Source organism: Coregonus lavaretus, assembly GCF_964263955.1.
Source record: "Coregonus lavaretus genome assembly, chromosome: 33".
Taxonomy (NCBI): Eukaryota; Metazoa; Chordata; class Actinopteri; order Salmoniformes; family Salmonidae; genus Coregonus; species Coregonus lavaretus.
The window spans coordinates 24,015,508-24,028,080 of record NC_140020.1 but is presented as its reverse complement, the minus strand read 5'-3'; the positions used below and the strand labels follow the sequence as shown (position 1 = coordinate 24,028,080).

Sequence of the window (12,573 nt, the reverse complement as noted above, 5' to 3'; positions counted from 1 at the left end):
ACCTGCATTTTGGAGCTGCCTTACTCAAGAAAGCAAAAAAGAGACCATGTTTGTATGCAGCTTTATTAATAATATAATATGCCATTTAGCAGAGGCTTTTATCCAAAGCAACTTACAGTCATGTGCGCATACATTTTTACATATGGGTGGTCCCGGGGATCGAACCCACTACCCTGGCGTTACAAGCACCATGCTCTACCAATCGAGCAACAGAGGGCCACATTAACTCAATGTTTTTTAGTTTTTTACATTGTTTGCGAACTGATATGTGACATGTATTAATGCCAAAACAATAACATGCAAAACAATGACGCATCGCCACTGACACACACCATCTTTTTATATGGAGGAGAGTAGTGTGAAAGTATGCCTATCCTCAGCTGTTGTCAGCGCCTTGGCTCGGAGCACTGTTTTCTTGACGTGTGACACCTAATGTGCCTAATGAATGTGTTGGCTGCCTAGTAATCCATTTAATACAGTCTACAAAGTCACTTGTCTCCTCTTCCATTACTCGCGTGCCAATTATCAGCCGTTTCTGTGTCACGGTCACATCTCCAAATGGCTTTCTCCCTCTCTATTTGGGTAACTAAATCCGCGAGACACCACCTTTTGAGTCGTAAGCATCCCTCCTCTCTTCAACAGTGTAGAAGCTGTGAAGACGTGCGTATCCAAACCAGTGTGATTTAGACACTGATCGATCTGGACAAACCTGCGTTGTGGATAAGGGACTTACTTCAATTGGATAATGGATTAACGCGTCAGAGATAAAACGCAAACAGGCTATTCTCAACTCCAGATTTCAATGTATTGGAAGAAAACACCCACCAACCCACCCATCCATAAGGAAATGTACCCAACTCTTTTAACCTAGTTGAATAAACCGTTCACCGGTGCGCACTGAGAGAGTGCGTGGGTATCTGTGTGTCTTTTGTACTTATAGCCAAAGTTGGTCTGGTTATATGGGGAGGCTTGAAGAGCGCTAGACATTGACCTAGACGCGCCATACAGGCAGGCAGACAGTGAAAGGAGAAATCAGTCGCTTTGAGATTCGGAGTGGTCAGAGTTGCGTCGAAGTGCGGCAGAGGGATATGGATTGTGCGTCGGATGCCATCGGACATTAGTGCGCATCTCTATCAAGAGGAAGACTATGAAGCTGTTGATGCTGGTTGAATAGGTGACTTGCTCGGAAGGAAACAAATTCTGGAAAAGAAGAAGCGCTGATGAGGACAGAAAACAACGTTTATCTCGCTAAGTAAAGAATATACAAGATAGGAATAAATTGGATAGATTGGGGACTTCAAATTACTTGTTAGTTGTCACTTAAATGGAGAAAATGATTCAAGTCGGAGGGAGATGTCTGACAATATTGATGATCTTTTTAGTACTTTTTGTTGGCTTGGTGATGGGCTTTCCCACCAAACAGCACAATAAACTGCATAACAGCGTGTCTTTGGAGGTAAGCAACTTTTTTCTTGATTATTTTACAATATAATATATATAATATATTATAATATAATACTTCTACAAGATTTTACCAATTCCGTCCATTGCGTTCCAAATATAACAATATTTAAATATGATACAAATTGTATTTAAATTAATTGAGCATATGTACATTATTTAATATATAATTATTACAATATTGTAATATCTTACAAAAACATGTTTACATGTAAATTAGAGTATGAGTTCTCTTGATGCCATCATGCCAATTATTTCTACAAATCAAATTAAATGTGATAACTTAATTAGTTTCCAGAAAATAACTACTGCTCTCCTGCCAAAAACATTCTGCATTATCATTCATATCATTCAAAACTTGATAGCAAACCCCAATCAAGGCATTGCATACAGACTCACAATGCTGTGCACCCACAGCAGACTGTCATTGCCTGTTCCCTGTCCATGAACCAAAGGAAACTTGTATCAATAAATCTCTAGGGGTTTGGGGTAAAGTGTTATTCTGTGTTTCTTCATGTATAGTAAATTATCTGGGCATCCAGAGAAGGTCAGCCTGAGCTAAGCAGCATAGCATTACACAGCAGCTACAATACATTCACAGGCTGTATCCCCTTTCTGTAACCGGATCCAATGGGGGTATTTGTGCGGCTCATGTACATGTGCGTGTGTATAGGGGGCTTGAGGGTCACCATGAACAGAATCAGATGTAAGAATGAAAGAAAGTTGCAAACAGACATATTCCAGATCTGTGTTATGAAGTCGTTCCTTTGTACTTTATCTCCCCTGGGTCTCCTCCAATGGATGCCCTATTGATGTCCTGATGCCCATAGCCTATAACTGATGGTTGATTTATGTCAGTTGGACGTAAAACAGCTAGGGAGAGAGAATCTGAGAGGGAGGGAGTGAGAGACAGAGAAGGAGACAAAGAGAGAGGGAGTGTGACTGGCGGTGCTGAATGTGCGTTTTGGGTACCAGCGAGTGTGACCCTGTGCCACCATGGTGACTGTGCACCTTTCTTGGTGACCTGTTAGATGCCAGTGCAACCAGATAAAAGGAACCATCAGCAGCTCTCTCTCACACTGGAATAAGGTCAGAGGTCAGGCTGGTTGATTGTTTACTTTGGCTCTTTACTGAGTTAATGTGGAATTTCCTGTTTTTGGTTTCCCCCTTATCATGGGGGGTGGAGGAGGGGTGTGAAGTGTGCGTGGCCTCATTCCCAAATATTGAGACCTATTTGCTCTATTTATCTGTTCAGTTTTCTCCCCCATCCTCTCCTTTCCTCTCTCCCTCTTTCAAGTGCTTGCACTTGTTTTTTATTTTCTATTTTCCACATTTTCCAAGAGGCGATCAAAGGGCCCCATAGTTTATTGTTCTTCTGTAATGGTTTGAAAATGGCCAAGTGCAGAGGCCTTTGATATCTGTGGACACATAAATCAGCACTGCCTGCCACACCACCCGCCCTCCTCCCTGCCCTGCCTGTGTTCCTGTCCTCTGCTTCATCATCCATACAGTACTGTACATCCACCTCCCCTCATTTCCTCTTCTGTCCCTGCTGAATGTGTGCCACCACCGACTGCCAGGCCGGCCAGGCTAAATGGCTCCAGTGTCCCCCCGCCACCCCCTACAAAGGACACTAAGTTTTGTTTCATGATGGAAGAGGAATTGAATGTTAATGCCTTTGTTGTGTGTCGGAAAGGCCAGGACTCCCACTGCTGTACATCCATAGTGGCTCGTAAAGACAGACCACATACCATCAACCAAAAAGCCTTTGATCATCAGGGGAGCCCCTCTCCAGAGACAGAGAAGGGGAGAGTAGGATCAGAGAGAAAGAGGAGGAGGGAGAGAGGAGGAGGAGACTGAATACAGAATCCAGATGTGTAAAAAAGACAAGATGAGGAAGGTGTGAAAATATGTGGCCCTTCATGACTCCAATCTTAAAGTCTTGTCGGTTTGTGTGTGTGTGTGTCAGGAGTATCTTATACGAGCTCCTTTTCCTAGATCTAACTTCTGACAATACTTCTCTAGTCAGACCATGATACAAGTGGTAGAAACCATGTAATGAAGATCTTTTAATGCTAAGACTCAGAGGGACCTGACTAGGCCCAAGGGGAAGCCTTCACAATCCCCCTCTGACTCTCTCCTCCTCAGTATCCTCTATTTACTCTTTATCATTCCTCTTTCTCTCTCCCCGTCTTCCTGTCTCGTCCTCATGCTGTTTGACAGGGGTTGCCTCTAAATGGTGACCATATGTTCTCATGGTTGGATCTGATGGACTTTTTTATGGGACAATTGCAGCCACTGAAAAAGTATGGTCTGTTTTCGGCCCCATAACCACAATTGCTCAACCGTTTTGTCACCGCTCCAGACTTTTTTCCCCCTCATTGTTTTAAATGGCACCACATTTTCGACCGCAAACTGGCACGGCTCCAGTCACTGAGGCCCCATCAGATGTTTGGGCTATTTATTTATAGATGCTGGCTGAATTAAAAGCTTAGAGTAGTAGAAGTTACTCTTAGGCACTGATCTAGGATCAGCTCACCCTCCCTAAATTCTAACTTTAACTATTAGAGTGGAGAATAGGCAAACTGATCTTAGATCAGAATTATGGGCAACTTCATCCTCCTCCCTAGTTAAAAGAAGGATGAGCTTCGATTTAGAAAAAGACATTGACAGGTGTCTGATGGTTGGAATCTGACTGAGGATGACCCCTACAGCTTGTGTCTGTGTATAGCGGGTAGCTGTGTGGTGGCACGGCACAGCACGGCACGGCACGGCAGGTTGAGACACACATAGGGTCAGGGCCAGCCTGCCCACCATCCCAGGGGTCCCACGACTCTGAGGCCCTCTCATTAAAACTAGAGTATCTGGCACAATCTCCTCTTTGTCAAAGGCCTGGATGCCAGGGCTTTGGCTGCTGTGAGAAAAAAAGAGTAATGGATGGACTAGGGTTGGTTGGTTGGTTTGTTGCCCTTATGGTTTTCAGGAGAACTGTCTAACAACAGTGGAAAATGGTAGTAACATGGTGTAAATGTTATAGGGGGTTGACAATGCAAATCTCAATGTTTTTTTAAGCTTTCACATAACAACCTGCTAAATTAAACTAGCAAGTTAACCTATGTGGCTTTGAACCAGCCAGTAGCAAATGTACTTACTGTGTGTTATTCATGTCATCCAAGTCTTCAGAATGGTCCAGTCCACTGTGTTTCATCATGATGTTTAATTGAGGTCTCCTATCTTTTTACTCAGGCTCGTGCTCAGCCGCCCCCAAGTGGGGTCCATCGTGGACCGGAGGCCCTGGAGCAGCAGAACCAGGTCCAGAGCCTCCTCCCCCCTGACACCGAGCACCGCCACAAGAGGAGGTGGTCCCACTCTCAGCATCGCTCCGTAGGGGTTCTGCCCCAGCCTGAGCCGGAGGAGGAGATGAAACCCTTCGTTCTGGACCTCAATAACTTTCCTGAACTCGCCAACGCAGACATCAGCTCTCAGAACCCCAACATCCAGGTGAGTGGTGATGATTATTGTTTGGATATTTGAAAAAAACTCTCACTCTCAAAGAGATTTTTCACTCTTTACATTGTAGGGCGGGAAACTCATCTTATACCAATGTGTAGCGGCGTGCCCATTTGGTAAGGCAATGATGAGGGTAGAGATCTGTTACCTGAATTCATTTCTATGGTGTTGATGTTCTCTGTGGCATGATGAGTGGAATATTCCAGAGAATTTCAGCAGAAGGACAAGTCAGCTTCATATCACATAAATCTACCGCTAGTTGGTTACATCTTCTGGTCGATTCCAGGATATGGTTAGCTGGAGCTGCATGTAATGACCCCAGGCTGGCTCTGCCCTCTTATGGTGATGGAAGTCCCACACCCTGTTGCCTGGTCCTGACATCCACTACTATGGAGACTGTGTCCCAAATGGCAGCCTATTCCCTGGGGCTCAAAAGTAGTGACCAAGGCTCAAAAGGAGTGCACCATATAGGGAATAGGCTGCCAATTGGGACAGAGTCCCTGGAGCTTTAACGTACAGGATGAGTCATACGGTAATCACCTACCAGTCTAATGAGATGTAAAAAAGCATAATAAATGCTCAGGAACTAGGATAATCTGATTTAGTGCTCAATGCTCAATGTGTATCTTGTTTCTGGCTGGCCAAGTCAGAGCTAGAAATTAGGCAGGTCAATTTCCTTGGTACTTCCGGAGGTTGGGATTATTTCCGATGATTTTGCTCAGTCATATCTTGCTTCCGTTGTGGCTTTCGAATACATCCACTTTATATAATTTAAAGAGCCTGTCTTTTTTTACATAAAAGTACAACTTTGTACAGACTTTGTCGGCATGAATACACCAGAGTATGTAGAGGTTGCTATTCAAAGCTAGTTTAGCATGCACAGATCTTTGATACCAAGCTTGTACATTATGTAATAACATTTACTATCACCCTCTCTCCTCTCCCCCTGTCCCAGGTGACCATTGAGGTGGTGGATGACCCTAACATAGAAGTGGAGATGGATCTGGTCAAGGACTGGATCCCTCCTTCCTCTCCGTCCACTGTAGACTGGCTGGGGGGTAAGAAGCTGTTCTGGCCCCTGTTCTGGGGCTACACAGACGCTGACTCCAGTGAGGATGGGACAGGCCGCTCAGGGTTGGAGGAGACTGGAGAGGAGGAGGAGGAGGAGGAGGAGGAAGATTACGCGTTGGAGTACGGTAGTGAGGAGCCCCTCCCAAGCGGAGTGGGGGGAGACTGGGACAGTCGCTGGAACGAGGGTTGGGACGCCACTCATAGCTACTATGGTGAGGCTTCTTGTCTTCGCTAAGGCTGGGTTTACACAGGCAGCCCAATTCTGATATTTTGCCAATAATAGGTTTTTTGACCAATCAGATAAGATCTTTTGCCAATAATTGGGCAAAAGATCAGAATTGGGCTGCCTGTGTAAATGCCTAAGTGGCACAGTGTCTGTCTAGCTGTCACACCAGCCATCTTAGTTAACACCTAACCTGGGATCACTTTGACTACTGTAGAGTCAACATGTCTCTACATAATAATAATAATATAATAATATGCCATTTAGCAGACGCTTTTATCCAAAGCGACTTACAGTCATGCGTGCATACATTTATTTTGTGTATGGGTGGTCCCGGGGATCGAACCCACTACCTTGGCGTTATAAGCGCCGTGCTCTACCAGCTGAGCTACAGAGGACCACTACATGCCAGTACGCAATAATTTTGGCTTCCAGGCAACGGTTCTGTGCCAAAGTCTTTCCAAAAATCATTCTAATTGGAAAACTTTTAATCTTTGATCCCCTGGTCTTTGGCATGCCTGTCTGAGAGTAGTTGAAAGTGATAAAATGGCATCCAAAAGTTGAGGATGCCAGCTAATGTTTTGAAATGGTGGGAGATAAAGAGATTTATAGGAAGTGACTATAGAAAAGTGGTACGATATAGACGGATAGAGAGAGAGAGATGCAGCACAGAATTGCGAGAAAGATAGAGAGACAGAAGTATTGACTGAGCATGCGAGCAAGAGACCTCTCCGCTCCACGAGCACTCGACCGTCAGGCCCATTGTGGAGCCCAAGCCTTTGAAGTGGACACTGGGTCCCAGCCCGCAGCTCACTGTGGAGGCCTGCTGTCTTTTGAAGATGGGCCCGATGCACTCGCTAATGGCAGCGTGAGCCTGTTCCCCCGGACAGACAAAACAGCCCACTGCTTGTGAACAATTAGAGGGCAGATTGGGAAGAGGGGATGACAGGGGCCATTCGGCTGGGTCTTTCATCCCCCCTCCGGGACCCCAGGACCCCAGACCCTGGCTCGGCCCTCTGCCCTGGGCGGCAAGGCCTTTTGAGCCAGTTCAAGAATTCGGAGGCTTTCAGGGCTGTGCATAACATTTACTCCTCTATTGTTTTTTGTTTCTCTTAATTCTCCTCAGTCCATCTTCTCCCTCTGCATGGTGGGAAAAGAGCAGCATGCCTTCTGGCTGCACAGGCAGGCAGCTTTATTCAGCCCCGCAGAGCAGAGCAGACCCAATGAAAAGAGAAGGGAAGAGTATGGATGTGGAAACTTGTGGAAACTTTAATTTAAAGGAATGGAAGAGACAGTGGGCTGGGAGAATCCGGCCTAAGAGAGTAGACAGAGGAGTTACAACTTCATAGTTTGATGAATGTTTACATTGATAGTACACAGGCAGAGGATCTCCCTGTTTAATTCTAAGTCACACATTTTTGTCAGTGTGCACTTTGCCTCTACCCTTCAGATCAGACAAAGGGATTGATTTCAGACAAAGAGACTGATTGTTAACTCTGGCAATTGCTCTTAACCTCAAATCTCAAAGAACCAAAACACAGTACCTTCCTATAACAAGAGTATAGAATGTATATGAGCATGTGCATCTTGCTTGAACATTGCTAAATGAGGTGTATGTGGGTTAGGAACAAGGCAACCATGTCTATTAAGTGGTCAGATATAAAATATCTAAAAACTTGTAGTGAACATGAAGTATGTATGCCAGACTAGCGTAATGTATGATTGGGGCTTCCCTCCTGTAATTAAAACGCTCCTGTACTGAGAAGAGTCTATTCCTGTGTTCTGGCCACATGGTGAGCTGGCAGCGCCACAAAGGCCCAAGCTGCACCGTCAACAAAGCTGCCATTTCTGCGCCCACCTCGTCTTGTCTGTAATCGAGGGCGGACATGTTTTCGGTATCATTAACACCAGACTCAAACCTTTCAGAAGCAGATAGAGATCTTCAGCCCCAGCGCGGAGACTTGTCTCTAATTTGGCAGAGCCTACATTACAGGACTATGGGCCTGGGAGAAGGTTAGACCAGAGGAAAATTATACTGTTGCCTGAGATGGAAAACCTATATACAGGCCTTGTTATGGTTTAGCTATAATAGTAAATACTAACATTTAGTAGATAGATTTTTTGCAGATAATTAGACCTGTATTATTTTAGAAAAACAGTTAATTAAGGGGTCTTTGAGAGGGAAACTCTACTCCTGTGTAAGAGTCTACAGTATTTTCTGGTTTATACTTCGGTTCAGGAAAGGCATCTAAACCTAATCTAGCGTTGTTTCCCAGCAGCACTATTTACTATGAGGACTTTCCCTTCATGCCCACTCCTAATCAACCCTTTCAAGTTGTTGTTTTCCTTTTCCGTGATAGCTTATTAAACGTATGTGGTGAACAAGCCAAATGCTTTTAATTGGAGTTCTACACAGTTAGCGAACCTAGTTAGGGAACCCTACAGCTGGGAGAGGAATTCAACTCTCTCTGATTAGAGAGTGAGCATTGGGGGGAGGGTTGGGGATTCTAGGGGTGTGTTGTGGTTCCTACACATCCGTTTTGGAAGGAGTGAGATACTAGCTTACTGTGACCAGACAGAAGTTTTGCTAGTTAAACCAAAGGTGAAACAAATAAATGTATCAGTCTGGTCCCAGGCTAATGAGTTACAGTTACTCCACAAAATGGAAACCACTATGTAAATCCTTATCATTGATGAGTTTTGGTTTTGTTGTTTTGTCTTCCCCCATACAGAGAAGGAGGGGACGGAGGAGTGGAGTGCCTGGTCTCCATGCTCAGTCACCTGTGGTCATGGAGAGAGGAAGAGGACCCGGTCCTGTGGCTACAGCTGCACCCTGACAGAGGCCTCCAAATGTGACATGGAGCCTTGTCCAGGTGAGCTTCACACACAACTTTTATTCTAGATTCTGGTCACTAACTCTTAGTCCTGAGCCACAGGATGTACAGGCGTTTGCTCCAGCCCAGCACTTACACACCCAATTCAGCTAATCAAATGTAATTGATCGACTAGTTGATTAGCTGAATCATCTGTGAATGTGAGCTAGAGATGTTATCTAACTAAATGGTACCGTTCCTGTCTCTGCAGATGATGTCAACACAGTGGCTGAACCTTTCCCCTTCGAGATGGAGAATGGCACTGAACCGTTTGGCACAGGTATGTCGAATCAATGTACACTTAGCAAATGGATTAGCTAGGTTAAGCAAAAAGGTTTATCAAACTAGCAGACATGGGTAGTTAGAATGTACCTGCTGATCTAATTACATCTGGTCTCTCTCTCCTCTCCCTCTAGATGTGGACACATGTGAGAAGTGGCTGAACTGTAAGAGCGACTTCCTCCAAAGGTACCTCAACCAGGTCCTGTCAGAACTACCCAGCTGCCCCTGCGCCTACCCCTCGGCCGTCGCCTACACCGTGGTCAGCGTTTTCGACGAGGGACACGACCAGACCTTCCGTTGGCATGACGCCAGTGGCCCTAAAGAACGCCTGGACATCTACAAACCCTCTGCGAGGACTTGCATCCGCTCGGCCCTCTCTGGCGATGTCGCTACGCTCGGCGCCCAGCACTGTTGCTACGACGATCGTGGCTGTCTGATCACGCGGGGAAAGGGTGCAGGAACACCCAACCTGATCAGCACGGATTTCTCCCCGGAGCTCCACTTCAAGGTGGACGTGCTGCCCTGGATCCTGTGTAAAGGGGACTGGAGCCGCTTCCATGTGGTGCGGCCGCCCAACAACGGCCTGGTCTGCCCTGAGAACCCCCACCAGGACGTGTTCATGAACGAGCTGGAGGAGGCCCGGGAGTACTGAGAACACACGCAGCAGCCAAAACTACACTACCCAGAATTCACCCGTACAGTGTGGCCCAATCCTAACTTGAGAAGGGAGCATGTGTAGGACTGTTTTGCATTGCATTTTGCATATAAGGAGGTATGGCGGTTGTAAGGTTGAGGTGCAAGTTGATTTCAAGTTAGGATTTGGCACATTAAACATCCTGTGACCAGACCCAACAGAACAGAACTGAACTTAATTGAACTGAACAAAAAAAAAAGATGCAGTCCTGTCAATGCTTGCCGACGTGTTTCGCATCCAGCATGGTACCAAGCTCTGTCTCTCTCTTGCTCTCTGTCCCTTAGTCTGGTGCACTTCTGTGTGCATATAAGCACGACATTGTCGTGTAGCCTGTTGGTGGCTTGTTGTTGGTGTTGTAGCTCTGTGTGATTGACGATAGCAACATAAACATCCCAAACGTACTTCCTGATTTGATTTTGCTGTGTGAAATGTTTGATACTGTAGTAAGTCTTATTTTGAAGAGGGGATTGTGGAATGTGTCATGCCCAACACATTAATATAGTCATAACTATGCTGCTATGAGAAGATGAAGTTCGATAGGTACTGAAGGGGGACATATGATTGAACAAGCATGAATTTGCTGAAAGGTTATTCTTAAAAAATATAATCTAAAGCTGAGGAGCGAATTTGGTCTAAAGAAAGAAGTTTACAAGCACGAACAACCACACCCAGCACCTCATGCTCATTCTTGATAACATGCCAACAGAACATCTTCTTAGAAGCTTGGAGGTGGAGACAGTCTTCTGGTCTGGACTGAACTTATCGTCCTCCGTTTCAACAATGACAGTTTGAGAACCTTCAATCATGGATGTTTCAACAGTTTTCTCAGGGGGACTCATATTGTTAGAGATTATAACCCATATGCACCTCAGCAGTGGAACAGCATTGGGAGCCACTACTTCAGAGTGCACTTCAGAGTGTACTTCAGAGTGCACTTCAGAGTGTACTTCGGACTGTACTTCAGAGCGCACATTGAAGATGAGAATGGTACCTGTTACGGAAACGAAAAAGTTGGATCTACAGTGTAAATGGATGAAGAGCAGATAAATACAGTATTCATTAAGATAAAGTTATGAAATTATGCTCTTTGTGCGATTTTTGGCAAGCCATTTTTTCTGTCAATGTAATTAAAGTTGAATAGCTGTTTTATTCCATTACGATATGTTGCATTGTTTTTGCAAAGACTTCGTAGGAGTGGGAACTGTTGGCTTGAAGTCTTAACATTTATGCTCCAAACCTCTTTCAGGAATTCTATTTAAATGTGTGCAAACATGCATTACATTTTGAAATCACATGTTGTTGTTTTTTTAAAGGAAGGCACTTTATTTAAGGTATATATACAAATGATGGCATGTATGAAAATCAAATGTACCCATGTTTTTTGCATTTGTTTATATGTTATAATGTTATAATTGTGAAAGGATAACTTGCCAGAAATGTTGCATTGTTCATTTGTAAAGTATATTATCATGTGAGTTTCTGTTTAAAAGCATGGTTGATCTTTTGTGATTTCTTAAACTAGTATAACTATACTCATAGAAAAAAGGTGCTATCTAGAACCTAAAAGGGTTATTCGGCTGTCCCCATAGGAGAACCCTTTGAATAACCCTTGCTCGTTCCAGGTAGAATCCTTTTGGTTCCAAGTAGAACGGTTTTGGGTTCCATGTAGAACCCTTTCCACAGAGGGTTCTACATGGAACCCAAAATGGTTCTACCTGGAACCAAAAAGGGTTTTACCTGGAACCAAAAAGGGTTGTCCTATGGGGACAGCTGAAGAACCCTTTTGGAACCCTTTTTTCTAAGAGTGTACCATATGGTCTTGTACAGTATTTATTGTCCGTTTTTTAAAGTCTGCTAAAGCTTTGAAATGACTCTACTAAAACCCACATGGTGCACTACTAGGGTTGCAAAATACACAACATTCACTTTCCCAAAATACCCAGGTAAAAAAAAAATCCTGGCTGGAGTATTTCTGGAATCAGCAGGGCATAACCTGCAAGGGAATCATCCAACCTGGAATTCTTCAACCGGGATTTCTGGAAAACTCCTGGAATTGTTTCGGGAAAGGTTCTGGAATTTTTCAAACCTAATTCGGACTGAGACACTCTGACGCCACGGTGACGTCAAAAGGGAAACGACCGGCCTCACATGACATGACCACTCCAACAGCAACTCCATCAAGTGTCTCTATCATTTTATCATTTTATTGTACTTCCGTGCTATGAAAATATGTTGTGACAAATACAATGAGGAATATAAAGACGTTTGCATTGATTGTCTTTCTCATGATTGTCCTGATTCTGTCCTTCTGTATACTATCAGATGTCTTTGAAATTCTACTAGCTGCTCTGTGTAGTTGACTTGATCATATACAAATCCACAACTCATCTACAACATTTCAAAACACAGTAAAGCATAAGAAAAGATAGGCGCAATTCTCTCTTTCTAAAGGTGCTTAG

The 12,573-nt window shown here is 44.4% G+C and overlaps 1 protein-coding gene across 1 annotated transcript; it reads left to right on the top strand.

Annotated features, from left to right (window-relative positions):
• The first annotated feature begins 632 nt into the window (after positions 1–632).
• On the top strand, positions 633–10,300 carry LOC311108497 (isthmin-2-like). Its single transcript, XM_084151129.1, has 6 exons — positions 633–1,456; positions 4,708–4,962; positions 5,927–6,254; positions 8,998–9,138; positions 9,350–9,418; positions 9,555–10,300. The coding sequence occupies exons 1-6, from the start codon at positions 1,325–1,327 to the stop codon at positions 10,070–10,072; spliced, it is 1,443 nt and encodes a 480-aa protein (XP_084007255.1). The 5' UTR covers positions 633–1,324; the 3' UTR covers positions 10,073–10,300.
• Positions 10,301–12,573: the final 2,273 nt, after the last annotated feature.